This window comes from Loxodonta africana, chromosome 19 (genome assembly GCF_030014295.1).
Source record: "Loxodonta africana isolate mLoxAfr1 chromosome 19, mLoxAfr1.hap2, whole genome shotgun sequence".
Taxonomy (NCBI): Eukaryota; Metazoa; Chordata; class Mammalia; order Proboscidea; family Elephantidae; genus Loxodonta; species Loxodonta africana.
The window spans coordinates 41223686-41246041 of record NC_087360.1 but is presented as its reverse complement, the minus strand read 5'-3'; the positions used below and the strand labels follow the sequence as shown (position 1 = coordinate 41246041).

Here is a 22356-nt window from a genome sequence, read left to right as displayed (position 1 = left end):
GTCTTCTGAGGTGCCTCTGCGTGGGTTTCAACCACCAACCTTTCGGCTAGTAGTCCAGTGCTTAACAGCCATGCCACTCAGGGACTTACTTAGGGGAAGGGAGGGTATTAAAACAATTTCCCCATCAAAACCAAAACAAAACAAACAAAAAAACCCTCTTATTTGGGAATGTAATCATATAATTCCTACTTGGCAAAAATGCACCAGTTGGCTACAGAACAAAAGGAACTATCTGAATCCAAACTATTGACTCTTAATCCTTTAATTAGACTAAGTCCTTCAGAAGTTACTAAAGGAAATCAATAGAAAATACAGACTGTGATATATATTCACACACATGTGCATACATACATGACTCAGTGTATTCGTATGAATACAAATAAACACTCATGGTGAAGGGCTCAGAGTCTAAACAGAAATTTATTTGCTGACGAGAACCGTGAACATTTAATGGAACATTAAAAAAATTATTCTGGGAATATGATTTGGGAAGTATGTGGTGAGAGGGCAAGACTCAGCAATAGACGGGCATGTTAAAAGATGTGAACAAACCATCGCAGGTTAACTATGCCCTGACTTCAGGCCAAAGGTTTTTGCCCTGGCGCGTACCAACATCAGAGTGGTCGGAAGGCCCTGGCTGGAGATAATTTATTTGGAACTTTTCTTTGTTTTCTTCTTCTTTTTCACTGGCATTTCATCTAGCATAGGGTCCACTGATGCCTCTACTTGCTTTTTCAACTTTTTCTTTTCTTTCATTTTTTTTGACTTTGGGGTAAAGTCCTTGTCATCAGGTGGCCACACACAATCCTTTCCATTTTCGGCAGAATATTCAGAATTCTCGTCACAACAAGGGTCTCTGTGCTGTTGTTCAACTTGGTCTCTTTTCTTCTTGGCCGCATACCTGGGGCTCTCTTCTTGTTCCTGAGGCTTTTCCTTTTTAGGCTGGGTGTTATTCTCCAAATTTTTATCTTTTGCTTCCTTATTTCTTTTCTTTCCCATTTTCCATTCAATTCGGGCCTCTGAAAGGTCAGGATCTGTAGCTGTAATTTGTGGCTTGTTCTTTAGCTCTGCCAACCGCTTGGCAAAATATTCCTGGATGCTTAAGGCACTGGTTGTTGTAGTAGAAGTTTCATTCTCCTCTGGAGTGGTAGGGCTGGAATTATCCTAAAGAGTGGGGAAAAAAGTTTAAAGCCAGTTAAACATCAACTGTTTATTCCTCAAAGTATTCCAAGAAGCCTACATGTAAACTAAAAAAACATGTAAACTAGCCACTCAAAATTAGCTGTTAGGAAAAAGGCTGATAGCTCGACTTTCCCCTTTTCTCTCTCCCCTCTGGCATACCTGAACTGCAAAGTATTCAACAAGGTGACCATATATTTTGGTTGAGTACTATATGAGGTTATAGGTTGAACATACAGAATCTAACTTCAGAAGTTAGCTGGCATATTACCTTGATGGAATTCTGAATAAACACCTCCTTAGAAACAAAAAAAAAAAAAAAAAAAAATTTCTTAGAAACAACGCTATTTTATATAATGAAAAACAGAGACATTGAAATTCTATAGTTGTGATTTGTCTTGACACGTGCAAGAATAAAAGCTTTTTACTTGGATATAGTGACAGGTAAAAGAGGGAGAGTCCTTATGTGTGTAAGCAAGTGGCTGCCCCGTGAGAATCCCACAGCTTTCTGTGGACCATGGTGCACGGTAGTGTGAATTCATAGGTCTTTTTCTCATGCAGCTGAGCTAAGTGGAGTAGGTAGGCACTGTGTCATATGTAACTTTGTACGTCTAGGAGTGAGTAGTATAGTCAAAATGGAGAAGCTTTTCAAAGAAATAATTCAATGAGTGAAGAGAAGAAATGGTAAGGAAATCAATGAAACAGCTTAAAAATCTCTCCCTAAATAAGTCTTAAAAATTACTGAATACAAAATAGAATTTGACTGTTCGGCTCTCTTGAGTGGTATTATTGAGTCTGATCTTTGGCTGTATGCTTTCTTAAAGGTAGTATATAAAAAGTTTCTTGTTTTTTGTTTTTTTTCAGGGGTAGACTATGAGTGCATTGTTTTTACCTCTGCATTTTTGCTTGACAGTCAGGGTGATATTTTTCTATAAACTGAGATAACCTCTGTTGCCTACTTAAACTGCCTCACTATTCCTTCTCTGCTCTCTTACATCATAAGATAATGGCCAGCCCAAATACCTTTTCAAAGATCAATAAATCTTACCCCTGTTAGGGACCTTAGAATGAGTCTAATTTTACCTATTTATTTTATTTGGTTAGGTAACTGAGGCCCAGAGAGGTTATGAGATTTATCTAAGGACCTCCATTAATTAACAGCAGGAATTGGAATTTAAAAAAAAAAAAAAAGCTTTCCTGAATCTTTGAGTTTAATCAAATGTTTGGCAAAATGATTAGCAAACCACACCTCCCTTGGTAGTATTCTGTATGGAACAGGAAGTTTTCAAGTTATTTGTAAATTTATTTTACTAGTTTTTAGAACACCACTAAGCAAATTGGGATATTCTAGAAGTTTATGTAATAGCAAAAGTCACATTTGAATAGTACTGATTTTTATTTGAGGTTGTATTGTGCATTTAATGGAAATGTAGAAAAACTCAAATTATCTGTATTTCGAAACATTAAAAAGTATATGACGCCTTTTTCAGTACTTGTTCACTTTGAAATAAAGACCAAACATGAAAAGTATTGGTTTTCTTGAAAAGGTATATATTTTTCACATGATTTTATGGCCAAGACTACAGAAATAGGGATTGTTATCTCTATAGTAAAACTGGGTTTATGGATTTTAAGTGTATAAAATATTTATCCTAGGCTTTGATCCTGCAGAAATCAGATTTGCAGCATTCTCCTCTGTGGATCCTTTTTTTTTTTTTTTTAAATAGATACAATTCCTGTAATTTTGGAGGGTGGCTGCCCCTGGCATCAAATAGCCCTTCCCCAGCTATTCTTTTGCCTACACTTTTCTTGGGATAAATAGGATTTGGGGCTGGCATGTCTCCATGTCCAGCTAAGCTTGGCATACAGTGGCCCGTGGTTAAGATCCTTACCACCATAGGAGTCGATTATGAGCATAGTTACGTTCTAGGATTAGCAAACCCACTAAATTCAACAAGTTACTCGAAAATGGTCTGGTATTTCCTAGTAGTTAAGATTTTATTTAAAATTAGCAATTCCTGTGAAAACTGTTAAAAGGACAAATGTAGAAGATAATAAATAGGTGACTAAGGTAAAGAGCCATAAGATATGACTTGAATTTGAGTTCTTAACACAAATACACTCCAAAAGAGTTTGCCCACATAAGACAAGCTCCTTTTAATGCTGTGAAACTATGAATGAGTCCTGTTTTACTAAGTGGCCCACCTTCACACAGAGGGTGCTTGAGTGTATGGCTGTGGGTGGGAACACTTGAAGGGTGTATGGAAAGCAAGACCTCTCCTATCCATTCAACAAGAATTGGCTAGTACTAAGAAAGCCTTAAGAAGATTTTTTATTCTGCTACGCAAAGTTTAAGCCCTTTTTCTTTTCAACATTTAAGAAACAAAAAGACAAAGTGATCTGGTTTTTGGCTCCTGGAGTGGCTGTTTTTCTTTTTCTCATAATTACCTGATGGACACCAGCAAAAATTGAATGCTGATAGATAAAATTTGAACTCCCTCCCAGAACTCAGTTAATTTATTCCACATGCACTACATTTTGCATTTTTGAAATTTCAAAATTAACTACATGATTTGGTTTTTTTAGCCTAGTATAAAACTTCGTGTTGATTTGATAAGTACTGATGTTGTTAATAAGGCACCCTTAGGTGGCAGTTGCCACTCAAGGCCCAACTGTCTACTGCTGTAATATTGATTCTGTTGAAATTTCAAATGTGATGTTACTTTTCATTCCACCAAGCTGGTTTTTGAGTGCCACCGTGTCAAGAGTATACAGGGTCCATTTATAGGTAATGATTTGTAATTAAATTGTCTACACAAGCAGAGCCTTTGCCAGCCAAGTTCAAAATAGTTTGTAGAATCCTGATTTGGCAATTGACTTATTCAGAAACGCACTTTTCCATGCTCCCAACATAAAAGGATAAAACCAACTATCTCCTCCTGTGAGAATAAGTATATATGAAAGAACCTGTGAAGTTATAAAAACTTAGGTTTAGCATTATTGTATTGTTTATTGACTTGATTATTTAAAAAGTTTCTGCGACCTAGCAGCATCACAGAAGAAAGGGCTGGTGAACTGCTTCCATAAAGTTCACAGCCAAGAAGACCCTATGGAGCAGTTTGACTCTGTAACACATGGGGTCACCATAATTGGAATCGACTAGATGACAATGGGTTTGGGTTTTTTTCTGTTGTTTTTTTTTCTTTTTCACACATGTTTTCATCACTGTACTGCCAGCCAACTAAAGTCTATATGTTGATACCAGCATTCATTATTTATTTCAACCTTTTATGTTAGGGATTTTCTCTGTCTTTATGAGCCTTGCAGCTAAACGTATTTATTTAAAATTAAAATGTAAACCTCACATTTGAAGACTAAGCTGTGATTACTCGGCAGAAACCATGAATGCAGGAAGGCAATGGGATGACATATATAAAAACCTTGAAAGAAAAAAAAAACTGCCAAACAAGAATAAAAAAAAAAAAAAAAAAAACCAAACCTGCTGCCGTCGAGTCGATTTCGACTCATAGCGGCTCTATAGGGCAGAGTAGAACTGCCCTATAGAGTTTCCAAGGAGCACCTGGCAGATTTGAACTGCTGACCTTTTGGTTAGCAGCCGTAGCACTTAACTACTATGCCACCAGGGTTTCCAATAAGAATAATATAGCCTATAAAACTCTCTCAAATATGATGGTGAAATTAGGGCATTTCCAGATAAACAGAAATTAAGGTAATTTGTAAAAACCAAACCAAACTTATAAGAATTATTAAAGGGAGTACTTTGGTTAGAGAACCAACATCAGACAATAACCTGAATCTAGGACACAGGCCAGTATCAGCCAGATACCAACCTAGGTAATGAACTCTGAAGGATAAAACAAAACTAAAAGACTTGAAACAGGGAACTAGAGACATCAATCTGCAAATGACAACAACGGTGACAGAACAATAAAAGGGGGATACACAGTGTAGGCATAGAACTTTCAACCGGAGAGGAAATCAAGGCAATACCATGTAATAAAAGACTGATTTAAACTTAGGATGATAAGGGAAAATTTCAAGGTAACCACAAAGAAAGTTAACAAACCTACTTATCAAAATAAGAGTGAAAAACAAAGTCTCAGTAAACACAAAATCTACAATAACGAAAGAAATGAAAAGAAATTCCACAAGCAAGAGAAATTCAGCACAGGAGAGTAAGAGGAACAAAGAAAACCTCAGCACCACTGTCGTGGATTGAATTGTGTTCCCCACAAAATATAGTCTACTTGGTAAGGCCATGCTTCCCAGTATCATATAATTGTCCACCATTTTGTCATTTGATGAGATTTTCCTGTATGTTATAAATCCTATCACTATGATGTTAATAAGATGGATTAATAGCAGTTATACTGATGAAATCTACAAGATTAAACAGTGTCTTCAGCCAATCTCTTCTGAGATATAAAAGACAGATGTGAGCAGAGAGACATGGGGACCTCATACCACCAAGAAAGCAGTGTGGGGAGCAGAGCACATCCTTTGGACCTGAGGTTCCTATGCTGAGATGCTCCCACACCAAGGGAAGACTGATGACAAGGACCTTCCTCCAGAGCCAACAGAGAGAGAAAGCCTTCCCCTAGAGCTGGCACCCTGAATTCGGACTTCTAGCCTACTAGACTGTGAGAGAATAAAATTCTCTTCGTTAAAGCCACCCACTTGTGGTATTTCTGTTATAGCAGCACTAGATGACTAAGATACAACCAAAAAAAAAAAAAAAAAAAAAAGCACTACAAAATGACAGCAGTAAACTCACACCCATCTATAATCACACTGAATGTAAATGGCTTAAATACACCTGTAAAGAGACAGAGAGTGACAAGATGGATTAAAAAAAAAAGAAAAAACAAACCATGATCCATCAATATGCTGTCTACAACAGACACATCTTAGGTACAAATACATAAATACATTAAAAATCAAAGAATGGAAAAAAATATCACACAAAGAGCAACCAAAACAGAGCAGGAGCAGCAATACTAATCTCAGATAAAATAGTCTTTAAGGCCAAATGCACCACAAAAGACAAGGAAGGGCATTATGATTAAAGAGACAATCCAGCATAATGACATAACCATAATATATATCTGTGCACCCAACGACAGGGGTCCAAAATATATAAACTCTAACAGCACTGAAAAGAGAAAATGACAGTTGCACCATAATAGGAGACTTCAACACACCACTCCCAGTAAAGGACAGAACATTTAGAAAGAAACTCAGCAAAGATACAGAAGAGCTAAAGGCCACAATGAACCATCTTGACCTTACAGACATATATTGAACATTCTACCCAACAGCTGCAAAGTACACATTCTTTTCCAATGCACATGGAACATTCTCCAGAACAGACCACATCTTAGGCCACAAAACCACCCTCAACAAAATTCAAAACACTGAGATAATACAAAACATCTTCTCTAATCACAACTCCATGAAAGTAGAAATTAATAACAGGAAGAGAAAGGGAAAAAAAAAAAATTGAAAACAGGGAAACTGAATAACACCTTGCTTAAAAACCACTGACTAACAGAAGAAATCAGAGATGGAATCAAAAAATTTCTAGAATCAAATAAGAATGAAAACACATCATACCAAAACCTTTGGGACACAGCAAAGGCAGTGCTCAGAGGTCAATTTAAAGCAATGGACGCACACATTAAAAAAAAAAAAAAAAAAAAAGGGACAAAGTCAAAACATTGGCCATACAACTTGAACAAATAGAATAAGACACCAAAAGAAGCCTACAGCCACCAGAAGAAAGTAAGTGGTGAAAATCAGAGCAGAAATAAATAGAGAACAGAAAAATAGAAAGAATCAACAAAACCAAAGTTGGTTCTTTCAAAGTATCAACAAAGTTGACAAACGACTGGCCAAATGACAAAAGAACAACAGAAGAGGAAGCAAATAACCCAAATAAGAAATGAAATGTGGGACATTACAACAGACCCAACTGAAATAAAAAGGATCATAACAGACTACTAAGAGTGCCACTCAAAACTATTTCAGAATACAGAAAAGGAAGGGATACTTCTGAATTCATTCTATGAAATCTTCATAACCCTGATACCAAAACCAGGCAAAAACACTACAAAGAAAGAAAATTACAGACCAAAATTGCTCATGAATATAGATGTAAAAATTCTCAACAAAATTCTAGCCAATAGAATTCAGCATCATATCAAAAAATAATATACCACGACCACGTGGAATTCATAAGAGGTATGCAAGGATGGTTCAACATTAGAAAATCAATCAGTGTAATCCACCACATAAATAAAACAAAAGAAAAAATCACATGATCACCTCGATCAACACAGAAAAGGCATTTGATGAAGTCCAATACTCATTCCTGATAAAAACTCTCAATAAAATAGGAATAGTAGGGAAATTCCTTCAACATAATAAAGGGCATCTATACAAAACCAACAGCCAACATCATTCTCTACAGAGAGAGGCTGAAAATGTTCCATCTGAGAACAGGAACAAGACAAGGATGACCTTTATGACTACTTCTATTTGATATTGTGCTAGAAGTCCTAGCTAGAGTAATAAGGCAAGAAAAAGAAATAAAAGGCATCCAAATTGGTAAGAAAGAACTAAATCTATCCCTATTCCTGGATGATATGCTACTAGACACAGAAAACCCTAAAGACTCCACAAGAAAACTACTGGAACTAATAGATTCAGCACAGTAGCAGGATACAAGGTAAACATACAAAAATCAGTTGGATTCCTACACACCAATAAAGGGAACAAAAAGGAAATGAGGAAAAAAATACCACTTATAATAGCCCCTTTTATAAAAACAAAATACTTGGGAATATATCTAACCAGGGATGCAAAAGACCTCTACAAAGATAACTACAAAACACTACTGCAAGAAACCAAAAAAGACCTACTATCTTAGTTATCCAGTGCTGCTATAACAGAAATACCACAAGTGGATGGCTTTAACAAAGAGAAGTTTATTTTCTCACAGTAAAGAAGGTTAAAAGTCCAAATTCAGGCTGTCAGCTTCAGGGGAAGGCTTTTCTCTCTGTCGGCCTTATCATCAATCTTCCCCTGGACTAGGAGCTTCTCTGTGCAGGAACCCCACTTCCAAAGAACACGCTCGGCTCCTGGCACGGCTTTCTTGGTGGTATGAGGTCCCCAACTCTCTGCTTCCTTCCCTTTTCTTTTATGTCTTGTAAGACGAAAGGTGGTGCAGGCCATAAAAAAAAAAATACCCCAGGCAAACTCCCTTTACATTGGATCAGGGATTCGACCTGGTAAGGGTGTTATAATCCCACCCTAATCCTCTTTAACATAAAATTACAATCACAAAATGGAGGACAACCACAGAACACTGGGAGTCATGGCCTAATCAAGTTGATACACACATTTTCGGGGGGACATAATTCAATCCATGACACCTACATAGATGGAAAAACATACCATGCTCATGGATAGGTAGATTCAACATTGTGAAAATGTCAATTCTACCCAAAACAATCTACAAATACAATGCAATCCTGATACAAATACCAACAGCATTATTTAATGAGATGGAAAAATAATCACAAACTTTATATGGAAAGGAGAGAGGCCAAGATAAGTAAAGCATTACTTAAGAATAAGAACAACGTAGGAGGCCTTGCACTACCTGACCTCATAACCTATTATACAGCTATGGTAGTCAAAACAGCCTGGTACTGACACAATGACAGACACATTGACCGGTGGAACAGAATGGAGACCCCAGAAGTAAATCCAGCTAGCTACAGTCACCTGATCTATCACAAACGCTCCAAATACATTAAATGGGGAAAAGATTGTTTTTAAACAAATGGTTTTGGCAAAACTGGATGTCCATCTGCAAAAAAAATTGAAACAGGACCCATACCTCACACCATTCACAAAAACTAAGTCAAAATAGATCATGACACTGCTGGTGGGAATGTAAAATGGTACAACCACTTTGGAAATCTATCTGGCGTTATCTTAAACAGTTAGAAATAGAACTACCATACAACCCAGAAATCCCACTCCTGGGAATATACCCTAGAGATACAAGAGCCTTCATACAAACAGATATATGCACACCCATGTTTATTGCAGCTCTGTTTACAATAGCAAAAAGTTGGAAGCAACCAAGGTGTCCATCAACAGATGAATGGGTAAATAAATTGTGGTATATTCACACAATGGAATACTACGCATCAATAAAGAACAGTGACGAATCTCTGAAACATTTCATAACATGGAGGAACCTGGAAGGCATTATGCTGAGCGAAATTAGTCAGAGGCAAAAGGACAAATATTGTATAAGACCACTATCATAAGATCTTGAGTAATAGTAAACCTGAGAAGAACACATACTTTTGTGGTTACGAGGGGGGAAGGGAGGGAGGGTGGGAGAGGGTTTTTTATTGATTAATCATTAGATAAGAACTGCTTTAGGTGAAGGGAAAGACAACACTCAATACATGGAAGGTCAGCTCAATTGGACTGGACCAAAAGCAAAGAAGTTTCCGGGATAAAATGAAGGCTTCAAAGGTCAGCAGAGCAAGCGCGGGGGTCTGGGGAACATGGTTTGCGGGGACTTCTAAGTCAATTGGCAAAATAATTCTATTATGAAATCATTCTGCATCCCACTTTGAAATGTGGCGTCTGGGGTCTTAAATGCTAACAAGCGGCCATCTAAGATGCATCAATTGGTCTCAACCCACCTGGAGCAAAGGAGAATGAAGAACACCAAGGTCACACGACAACTAAGAGCCCAAGAGACAGAAAGGGCCACATGAACCAGAGACCTACATCATCCTGAGACCAGAAGAACTAGTTGGTGCCCGGCCACAATCGATGACTGCCCTGACAGGGAGCACAACAGAGGACCCCTGAGGGAGCAGGAGATCAGTGGGATACAGACCCCAAATTCTCATAAAAGGACCAAACTTAATGGTCTGACTGAGACTAGAGGAATCCCAGCGGCCATGGTCCCCAGACCTTCTGTTGACACAGGACAGGAACCATCCCCGAAGACAACTCATCAGACATGAAAGGGACTGGTCAACAGGTGGGAGAGAGACGCTGATGAAGAGTGAGCTAATTATATCAGGTGGACACTTGAGATTGTGTTGGCAACTCTTGTCTGGAGGGGGGATGGGAGGATAGAAAGAGAGGGAAGCTGGTAAAATTGTCACGAAAGGAGAGACTGAAAGGGCTGACTCAAGAGGGGGAGAGCAAGTGGGAGTAGGGAGTGAGATGTATGTAAACTTATACGTGACAGACTGATAGGATTTGTAAACGTTCACTTGAAGCTTAATAAAAGTTAATAAAAAAAAAAAACAGATCATGACCTAACTATAAAACCAAAACCTATAAAGATCATGGGGGAGAAAAAAAAGGGTCAATCCTAGGGGCTGCAATATATGGCATAAATAGGATATATCTAAAAACCAAACCCACTGCCATCGAGTCGATTCCAACTAATTAACAATACACAAATGCCAGAAGATAAGCTAGATAACTATGATCTTCTAAAAATTAAACATTTATGCTCAACAAAAGACTTCACCAAAAGAGTAAAAAGAGAACCTACAGACTGGGAAAAATTTTTTGGCTACTGACAAAGGCCCAATCTCTAAAATCTATTGGAAAATCCAAAACCTCTACAACAAAACCCCCACGTGTCTGTCAGTGTGTAGTACTGTGGGGGCTTGCGTGTTGCTGTGATGCTGGAAGCGATGCCACCAGTATTCAGAAACCAGCAGGGCCACCCATGGAGGACAAGTTTCAGCTGAGCTTCCAAACTAAGACCAGGAAGAAGGACCCGGCAGTCTACTTCTGAAAAGCATTAGCCAGGGAAAACCTTATGAATAGCAGCAGAACACTGTCTGATATAGTGCTGGAAGATGAGCCCCCCAGGTTGGAAGGCACTCAAAAAATCACTGGGGAAGAGCTGCCTCCTCAGCGTAGAGTCGACCTTAATGATGTGGATGGAGTAAAGCTTTCAGGACCTTTATTTGCTGATGTGGCATGACTCAAAATGAGTAGAAACAGTTACAAACACCCATTAATAATTGGAACCTGGACTGTATGAAGTATGAATCTAGGAAAATTGGAAATCGCCAAAAATGAAATGGAATGCATAAACATCGATATCCTAGGCATTAGTGAGCTGAAATGGACTGGTATTGGTCATTTTCTGAATTGGACAATCATATAGTCTACTATGCTGGGAATGACAACTTGAAGAGGAATGGTGTTGCATTCATTGTCAAAAAGAACATTTCAAGATCTATCCTGAAGTACAATGCTGTCCGTGATGGGATAATATCCATACGTCTACAAGGAAGACCTGTTAATACAACTATTATTCAAATTTACACACCAACCACTAGGGCCAAAGATGAAGAAATAGAAGATTTTTATCAGCTGCTGCAGTCTGAAATTGATCTAACATGCAAACAAGATGCATTGATAATTACTGGTGATTGGAATGCAAAAGTTGGAAACAAAGAAGAAGGATCAGTAGTTGGAAAATATGGCCTTGGTGACAGAAACAGTGCCAGAGATCAAATGACAGAATTTTGCAAGACCAGTGACCTCTTCATTGCAAATACCTTCTTTCACCAACATAAACGGCGACTATATAAAAAAAAAAAAAACAATAAATAATTTTTTTTTTATTATTATACACACGGACCTTGCCAGACGGAACACAAACAAATCAAATTGACTACATCTGTAGAAAGAGACAATGGAAAAGCTCAATATCAGTCAGAAGGCGGCCAGGGCCTGACTGACTGTGGAACAGACCATCAATTGCTCATACACAAGTCCAAGCTGAAACTGAAGAAGATCAGAGCAAGTCCACGAGAGCCAAAATATGACCTTGAGTATATCCCACCCGAATTCAGGGACCATCTGAAGAATAGATTTGAACACTAGTGACCGAAGACCAGAAGAGTTGTGGAATGACATCAACGACATCACACATTAAGAAAGCAAGAGGTCACTGAAAAGGCAGGAAAGAAAGCAAAGACCAAGATGGATGTTAGAGGAGACTCTGAAACTTGCTCTCCAGTGTCGAGCAGCTAAAGCAAAAGGAAGAACTGATGAAGTAAAAGAATCGAACAGAAGATTTCAAAGGGCGGCTCGAAAAGACAAAGTAAAGTATTATAATGACATGTGCAAAGAGCTGGAGATGGAAAACCCAAAGGAAAGAACATGCTTGGCATTTCTCAAGCTGAAAGAACTGAAGAAAAATTTCAAGCCTCAAGTTGCAATAGTGAAGGATTCTACGGGGAAAATATTAAATGACACAGGAAGTATCAAAAGAAGATGGAAGGAACACACAGAGTCATTATACCAAAAAGAAGTAGTCCGTGTTCAACCATTTTAAGAGGTAGCATATGATCAGGAACCGATGGTACTGAAGGAAGAAGTCCAAGCTGTTCTGAAGGCACTGGTGAAAAACAAAGCTCCAGGAAGTGATGGGATATCAACTGAGATGTTTCAACAAACAGATGCAGCGCTGGAGATGCTCACTCATCCATGTCAAGAAATATGGAAGACAGCTTCCTGGCAAACTGACTGGAAGAGATCCATATTTATGCCTATTCCCAAGAAAAGTGATCCAACCAAATATGGAAATTATAGAACAAAATCATTAATGTCACATGCAAGCAAAATTTTGCTGAAGATCATTCAAAAATGGCTGCAGCAGTACATTGACAGAGAACTGCCAGAAATTCAGTCTGGCTTCAGAAGAGGACATGGAACCAGGGATATCACTGCTGATGTCAGATGGATCCTGGCTGAAAGCAGAGAATACCAGAAGGATGTTTACCTGTGTTTTATTGACTATGCAAAGGCATTCGACTGTGTGGATCATAACAAATTATGGATAACATTGCGAAGAATGGGAATTCCAGAACACTTAACTGTGCTCATGAGGAACCTTTACATAGATCAAGAGGCAGTTTTTTGGACAGAACAAGGGAATGCTGATTGGTTTAAAGTCAGGAAAGGTGTGCGTCAGGGTTGTATCCTTTCACCACACTTATTCAATCTGTATGCTGAGCAAATAATAAGAGAAGCTGGACTAAATGAGGAAGAACAGGGCATCTGGATTGGAGGAAGACTCATTAACAACCTGCATTATGCCGATGACACAACCTTGCTTGCTGAAAGGGAGAAGGACTTGAAGCACTTACTGATGAAGATCAAAGACCACAGCCTTCAGTATGGATTGCACCTCAACATAAAGAAAACAAAAAATCCTCACAACTGGACCAATGAGCAACGTCATGATAAACGGAGAAATGATTGAAGTTGTCAAGGATTTCATTTGACTCGGATCCACAATCAACAGCCATGGAAGCAGCAGTCAAGAAATCCAAAGACGCACTGCACTGGGTAAATCTGCTGCAAAGGACCTTTTTAAAGTGTTGAAGAGCAAAGATGTCACCTTGAAGACTAAGGTGTGCCTGACCCAGGCCATGGTATTTTCAATTGCATCATATGCATGTGAAACCTGGACGATGAATAAGGAAGACCGAAGAAGAACTGACGCCCTTGAATTGTGGTGTTGGCAAAGAATACTGAATATACCATGGACTGCCAAAAGAATGCACCAATCTGTCTTGGAAGAAGTACAACCAGAATGCTCCTTAGAAGCAAGAATGGCGAGACTGCGTCTTACATACTTTGGACGTGTTGTCAGGAGGGATCAGTCCCTGGAGATTGGCAAAGTACTGGGTCAGCAAAAAAGAGAAAGATCCTCAACGAGGTGGACTGACAGTGGCTGCAACAATGAGCTCAAGCATAACAACGATTGTAAGGATGGCGCAGGACCGGGCGGTGTTTCATTCTGTTGTGCACAGAGTCACTATGAGTCGGAACCGACTCGATGGTACTTAACAGCAACAATAACTACAACAAAAAGACAAATAATCCAATTTACAAATGAGCAAAGCATATGAACAGAGAACAGGCACTTCACCAAAGATGACACTCAGGTGGCTAACAGACACATGAGGAAATGCTTGCAATCACTAGCCATTAAAAATTAGAGAAATACAAATCAAAACACAATGAGATATCATCTCACCCCGACATTACTGACACTGATCCAAAATACAGAGGTTGCAGGGAGATGAGAATTCTTATGCATTGCTGGTGGGAATGCATAATGGTATAATCACTTTGGAAAATGATATGATGCTTCCTTAAAAAGCTAGAAGAAGAAATACTATATAAAAAAAAAAAAGATCCAGCAATTCCACTTCTAGGAATACACCCTAGAGATATAAGAGCCATCATACGAATAGACACATGCATACCCATGTTCATTGCAGAATTATTCACAATAGCAAAAAGACGGAAACAACCTAATTGCCCATCAATAGATGAATGAATAAACAAACTATGGTACATACATACAATGGAATACTACAAAACAATAAAGAACAATGATGATCTGCAAAACATCTCACAACATGGATGAATCTGGATGGCATTATGGTGAGTAAAATAAGTCAATCACGAAAGGACAGATAGTGTATGAGATCACTATTATAAAAACTCATGAAAAGGTTTAGACACAGAAAGAAACAATCTTTGATGGTTATGAGGGAGGGGAGGGGTAGGGAGGAAAAAACACTAACTAGAGATTAGATAAGCGGTAACTTTGGTGAAGAGTAACACAGTACACAATGCTGGGGAAGCCAGCACAACTGGTCCAAGGCAAAGTCATAGAAGCTTCACAGACACATCCAAACTCCCTGAGGGACTGAGAGCTGGGGATCACGGTCTCAGGGGACATCTAGCTTAATTGGCATAACGTAGTGTATAAAAAAAAGTACTTTACATCTGACTGTGGTGAATAGCATCTGGGGTCTTAAAAGCCTGTGAGGGGCCATCTAAGATACATCTACTGGTCCCATCTCAGTTGCAGGATGAAGAAAACCAAAGAAGCCAAAGAAGCCAGGGAAAGATTAGTCCAGAGGACTAATGAACCACAACTACCACAACCTCCACCGGGACTGAGCCCAGAACAACTAGATGATGTCCAGCTGTCACCACCGACTGCTTTGACAGGGATCATAATAGAGGGTCCCGGACAGAGCTGGAGAAAAATATAGAACAAAATTCAAATTCACAGAAAAAAAAAAAAAAAAGACCAGACTTGCTGGTCTGACAGAAACTAGAGAAACCCTACGAGTATGGCCCCTGAACCCCTTTTTAACTCAGTACTGAAGTCACTCCCAAGGTGCACTCTTCACCCAAAGATTAGACAGGTCTACAGGGCATACAATAACACGTGAGAGAAGTGCTTCATAGTTCAATCATGTATAAAAGACTAATGTGCACACTAGCCCAAAAGCAAAGTTGAGAAGGCAGGAACGGAAAGGAAAACTGGACAAAAGGAAACAGGGAACCTGGGGTGGAAAACGGGAGAGTGTTGACACATCGCATGGTTGACAACCAATGTCACAAAATGATTTGTGTATCAATCAGAAACTTCAATGAGAAACTAATTTGCTCTGGAAACTTTCACCTAAAACACAATAAAGAGAAAAAAAAAAAAAATTGCAGAAGATCTCATGGCTGGTAAATGGTTTGGTTCCAAGGCAGCCAGGCTCCAAAGCCCTTACTCCCTCCACTATGCATTCTGACTTCTAGTCTGGTACTTTTCTCGACATCACATAGGCTCAATTAACACCTTTTTTTCTTTCTCCCAAAGTCATCTTAACACTAAGTATGTATCAGTAGATCATATATTACAAAAAACAAAAAACCAAACCCATTGCCATTGAGTTGACTCTGACTCATGGTGACCCTATAGGACAGAGGAGAACTTGCCCATACGGTTTCCAAGGAGCGGCTGGTGGATTTGAACTGCTGACCTTTTGGTTAGCAGCTGTAGCTCTTAACCACTGCACCACCAGGGATCCCTATATTACAAGTACTAAGTAAGGTCCATGCTCAACTTTAATGAAGGCAGAAGTTAACTGATGCTCATAAAGAATAAAGATTCCACACAGAACTTTTTATTTTAGGTGTAATCAAGTATGTACATGTAGTTACATAATTCACGTCTGTGACGAAGTTTCCTGATTAAACAGCATTTACTAAGGAAAGTACTAGAGTTTTATAGAAAAGAGTTTAAATTGGATTCACATTAGAATAAGCAGAAATAGGCAGATCTGGAGACATTTCAACATCCAAATATAAGACCGTAGAGTTCAGATAAAGGAACAGAAAAGAAATAGGGAAAATATGTCTTAATATGTAATCTAGAAAATCAATGACTGAAAACTTAGTAAATAAAAAGACTCCCCAAAAGTTTCATTTAGAAGAAATGTCAACAGAAATAGAAATTACTTTTTAAACAGGAAAAAATGCATTGTCTAGTGTGCAATTCACATAAATAAAAAGTAGCCTGAAACTAGGCATAAAAATTTTATATTCCCGCTGCAAATTAGCCTAAAAATTCACTTCACAAAGTGTGACTATTTTAAAGCATGAAGTAAAAACCCACTCCAACCTTCCACCTAACGCAAGAATCCCTCTTAGACAGATATTTGAACTACTTCCACTCAGACACTTTCAGTACAGAGTTGATTACTTTGTGTGGCAGTCCACTTCACTGTCAACTCCCTTTATCTTAATTTTCTCATCAGCAAAAGGTAGATTCAGTGGTTCATGGATATATACTGTGTACCATGATTTTTTTTTTTTTTTTTTTTTACCATGATTAGAGCTAGAGCATCTTAAAGCCTAAACCTATCTCTGGCAATTCTAAATTACCATAAGTAACAAAACCAGTTGAATGCAAAAGGAAAGAAGGCCTTGCAGAGACCCTTAAGATATCAACTGATATACCACAGCCCTCTCAGGTGCCTGAAAGATACCCAAAACTACGCTTGTCAACTATTCCCAAATGTCTACAGAATTATGAATTTGTTCTTTCTCTTAGATATTCCATTTAGAGGTTTTGCAGCTCAATGAACTATCTGTGCAAGCTCTTCTGGGTTCACAGAGGACTTCATTCTTGTTTCATTTAAATATGTACACTGAGATGGATTAACAGTAAAATGCCCCAAGTAAGGAGCATTCTTTTTATTAGTCTCAGAAGAATGTTGTTAGCATCTTTTGGGGACAGGGAAATGAAGTCATTTGGACAGAGAGTTTAGTGAGGTGTTCAGGGCAGATGCACCATAACTATGAAATCTTACTACTTATGATAAACATACCAGTCAAGGTGTGGGGTTTCAAAGACAAAGCTCTTCAGCTCACTAGCCTTCATCACACATTACTGCCTATCGTAAGTGCCAAGTTGATAGAAGCTTTTTTGACTTTTATGTTAAGACACAGAGACCATGTTGCAACAGTAATCCTTCAATGAACTTTTCTCACTGAAAGAAAATAGACACACAGAGCTCAAGGTAATGGATGCAGCAATTAGAGTTATTAGTTGTAATGGCTATTGCTTGTAATGGACAAATGTTCACTTCTACTACAGACTGTCTGTCATTAGCTTGTGTTGGATTAGCCTGAGAAAAGTTAAAGAGGGCAGAGTGCACTTACTTCAGTCACTCAATACTCTGGCCTAGAATTTTCTTCCACATCCCTTATACCTAGTCATGTGAATCACTTTCTTAAATATCATGTGCAAGATTGCTTCCTTCAACAAGCTTGGTCCCTTGTAGAACATTCCTTCTAGTTTATTATCTATAACTAGCAATTAACTGCTTCTACTTTTTTGTGTAGAATTTGTTTTGCAGAATTTTCCCAAGGAAATTTTAAGTTCCTTGAGGACAGGGATCATCTCTCTTTCATTTATATTCAGCACAACATCTATAATGAGGAACAAACATATGACAAGTACTCAATGAAAGCACAAAGGACAACAAATACAACTGGATAAAGGTTGTTAAGCACTGCCACTATCACCAACTGAATCATATTTCTTTGTATTTGTCACCATGTATTTGTCTGCACTTCAGGCAACTCTACCCAGAAAACCCAGTGCTGTCGACTAGCAAATGCTTGTAAAGGCAGGAAGGAAAGAGAGAATCAGTATTTTGTATTATATCTTCTTCCTATCCACAGATGAAATCATTCCCTTCTACACAGAACACCTTGCCTCATTATGCAAATTGTTAACTATCATGAGGTACATGTCAGTGCCTTTTGGTGCCATCAGCCAGCCCTATAACCCTTAGTGATGCACAGGAACTCAAATGGTCCATTAATTTCTCCTTCTGGTCTATTATTTCACATGTTACCATATTCACCTCTCAGGAGACAAATAAATCAGGAAAAAAAAATGCATTGTTTTGTATGGGAACTGTCACATCCTTTCTGTGTGACTTAGCTAAACACCAAAACACTAAAATAGTCTGCATAGGTTGAAACGTTCTTGCCACCAATAGAAAAAGTTGGAAAGTAAGTGAAGTTAGTTGTAGGGTGTATTAGAGGTAACAGCTATCTTATTCAGCCATCTGATAAGACAAACAGCTGGTTAAAAGCTCCACCTGAAGCCCCTGATGGCAAGCTGTTAAGGTGCAGCCTACATTGTATCTTGAGCTGCAAACACAACCTGGGAAAGCTTCGGATCTCGGGAGTAATCAAAACGGGTTTGCCATCGAAGGTGAACTAAGCAGTGATTATAAGAACCGTTAGAAAGCATACACTTGTGCCACAATGTTGACATTTCTTTTCTTGTTTTCTACGGCACCTCCATGGTCATATACATTTCTTTGTAAGTAGTTAAAAACATTCAATGTTTTGCTGCAAAACAGGTATTTTTGCACTTGCAATAAAGTTTATTCAAGTGTGAAACCCTGTACCTTATTCAGGATATCCATCACTCACATCTGCAGTTAGGCTAAACACTCAATAATACCAATCTTAGGGAATTTGCCTTATAGATGCAATCATTTTCAGTATTAGTATCAGAAGAGTTAAAAACTCCCCTGATTGAAAAGGAATTTTGATTTGCAGTAGTATTAATAATCAAAGATATAATAATAGAACTAGAATTACATAGCAACTCAATTGGAAAATACTTATACAAATTATATACGTGTGTGTGTGTGCACACAAACAGGTTATAGGAACTCATAGGATGTATTAGAAGCCCACTCTGCACGGGTTTCAGGAGGGTTTTCTCCAGAACAGGAGACGGCAAGCGGCCTGCTGCTTCTTTTTGCACAGGCTGCAAGCCAAGAATGTTTTTTAAATGACTGAAAAAAAAAAATCAGAAGAATATCTCATGACATATGAAAATGATATGAAATTCGAATATAAGTGTTCACAAATACGGTTTTGAATTTCATCAGTAAAAAAATTGTGGAAATTTATTTTCTCTTTATGTGAGTACACGTAATATCCTCAATTTTGCCTCTTGGCCTGCAAAGCCTAAGATATTTACTATCTGACTGTTTGCCAACCTCTTATCTAGAATGTGTTTGCAAAGATTCGAGAATGTCTTTCCTTTACCTACCTAAGGGATAGCTATATTCAGCTAATAAGCCTGTTGCTGTTGAGTAGATTTCACCTCATAGCGACCCTAAAAGAGTAGAACTGCCTCATAGGGTTTCCAAGGAACCGCTGGTGGATTCAAACTGCCAACATTTTGGTTAGCAGCCAAGCTCTTAACCACTGTACCACCAGGGCTCATTCAGCTAATAAAACCAAAAAATCAAACCCAGTGCTGTCGAGCGAGTCTGACTCATAGCAATCATATAGGACAGAGTAGAACTGCCCCACAGAGTTTCCAAGGAGCCCCTGGCGGATTTGAGCTGCTGACCCTTTGGTTAGTGGTCGTAGCACTTAACCACTACGCCAGGGTTTTTTAATAGAACCTTACTATTCTAGGTGAGGGCCTGAGAAACAGCACTGGCAGTACAAACATCATCACCTGGCGGCTTGTAAGAAATGCAGGTTCTCAGGCCCCACCCCAGACCTACAAATCAGAATCTGCCCTTTAACAAGATCCCCAAGTGATTTGCATGCAAATGAAAATTGAAAATCACTAGTCTAGGAGATATTATTAATTAGTCAACATGTATTTATTTAGTACCTGGGCAGTGCAAACGATTAACCCACTCAGCTGCTAACCAAAAGGCTGGAGGTTCAACTCCACCCAGAGATGCCTCAAAGAAAGGCTTGGTAATCTACTTCTGAAAAATCAGCCATTGAATTCCTATGGAGTACAGCTCTACTCTGGCACACATGGAGTCACCATAAGTTGAAGCTGACTCGATAGCAACTGGTAACTGGTATGTTTATACTAAGAGATATTTGGTCTATCCTCAAACTAGATTTGAACTTTTGTTAGATAAAACAGGCCATCGGCTTGGGTTTTTGTTGGTTTCAAATCTCCTCACTCAGAATTAAACTACTCCCATAGATGGTTCACCTTCCACTGACTTTGCAAATATCTGCTAGTCAGTGTTGGCAAATAAAACCACCAAATCAGCATGCTACTATCTTTAAAATACACAGTATTTGGTGAAGCAGGAACTACAACACTGACTCCAGTCCAATGTTAGCTCACAGTTCTTATTTTCAACTTCTTCAGACATACTTGTGATCTCCCGTGAGCCACATGACCTATTTTTACCAATCCACGGAAAACAGAAATAATCGGTTTCTTCAACCATGAGGAAAAAAAGAAAGTTGGCCTAAAACCTTTCTACTTTAAAATTGCATAATCTATTCCTAAATTGTCAATGTATGCATTAAGATTCCATCAAATAATTAAAGTAAATGTTTTGTAGAAAACAGTAACTAAATCAATTTTTTATGACACAACCTTGCTTGCAGAAAGTGAAGAGAACTTGAAGCACTTACTGATGAAGATCAAAGACCCCAGCCTTCAGTATGAATTACACCTCAACATAAAGAAAACAAAAATCCTCACAACTGGACCAATAAGAAACATCATGATAAGCAGGGAAAAGACTGAGGTTGTCAAGGATTTCATTATACTTGAATCCACAACCAACACCCATGGAAACAGCAGTCGAGAAATCAAAAGACGCACTCCATTGGGCAAATCTGCTGCAAAAGACCTCTTTAAAGTACTGAAAAGCAAAGACATCACCTTGAGGACTAAGGTGTGCCTGACCCAACTCATGGTGTTTTCAATTGCCTTATATGCATGCGAAAGCGGGACAATGAAAACTGGAAGAAGAAGAATCGACGTATTTGAATTGAGGTGTTGGCAAAGAACATTGAATCTATCATGGACTGCCGAAAAGAACGAACAAATGTGTCTTGGAAGAAGTACAACCAGAATGCTCCTTAGAAGCAAGGATGGTGAGACTACGTCTCACATACCTGGGACATGTTATCAGGAGGGATCATCCTTGGAGAAGGACATCATGCTTGGTAAAGTAGAGGGTCAGCAAAAAAGAGGAGGATCCTCAACGAGATGGACTGACACAGTGGCTACAGCAATGGGCTCAAGCATAGCAACAATTTTGAGGATGGCACAGGACTGGGCAGTGTTTCGTTCTGTTGTGCATGGGGTTGCTATGAGCTGAAACCAACTAGATGGCACCTAACAACAACAACAATTTAAAATAAACTTCCCTTATATGGAAGTTTGAGCTCACTGATTTCTTATAACTGGGACATGACATGGCATCTCGAGCACAATTAAGACTGATTCACTGGAAAAAACATATTTGTAAAGTCTGATTTTGACAAATATCACACTGACACTCAATTGAACGTAAGGTTGTTTTCATGTCCCAACTAATAAAGACTACTAATAAATGCTACTGTGGCTATGAGGAGTCCCTGGGTGGTGCAAATTGTGAAGTACTTTACTACTAGTTGAAAGGTTGGTGGTTCAAGCCCACCCAGAGGTGCCTGGAAGATAGGCCTGGTGATCTGCTTCCAAAAGGTCATAGCATTGAAAATCCTATGGAGCAGTTCTACTCTGCACCATGAGTTGGAATTGACTCAATGGCAACTAACAACAACGACATCGTGGCTGTAATAAATATTATTCAAAATATATTGTGAACTACATAGCTATTGCTCCTACAAACCCTGTACACTGAGCAGTGGTTGTCCAGATGGAGTCACCAGACCCATACTTTTGTTGGAGACAAGACCATACAGGCT

At 38.7% G+C, this 22356-nt stretch overlaps 1 protein-coding gene across 2 annotated transcripts in view; it reads right to left on the bottom strand.

The window, feature by feature from the left end:
• Positions 1-401: 401 nt before the first annotated feature.
• The window catches only part of PINX1 (PIN2 (TERF1) interacting telomerase inhibitor 1), a 162941-nt gene continuing 140986 nt past the window's right edge, over positions 402-22356 (bottom strand). For both annotated transcript variants that reach the window (XM_003412451.4, XM_010592334.2), the window contains exon 7: positions 402-1164. In XM_003412451.4, the coding sequence (XP_003412499.1) occupies positions 649-1164 (516 nt within the window). In that variant the 3' untranslated portion in view covers positions 402-648. The remainder of the gene's footprint in view (positions 1165-22356) is intronic.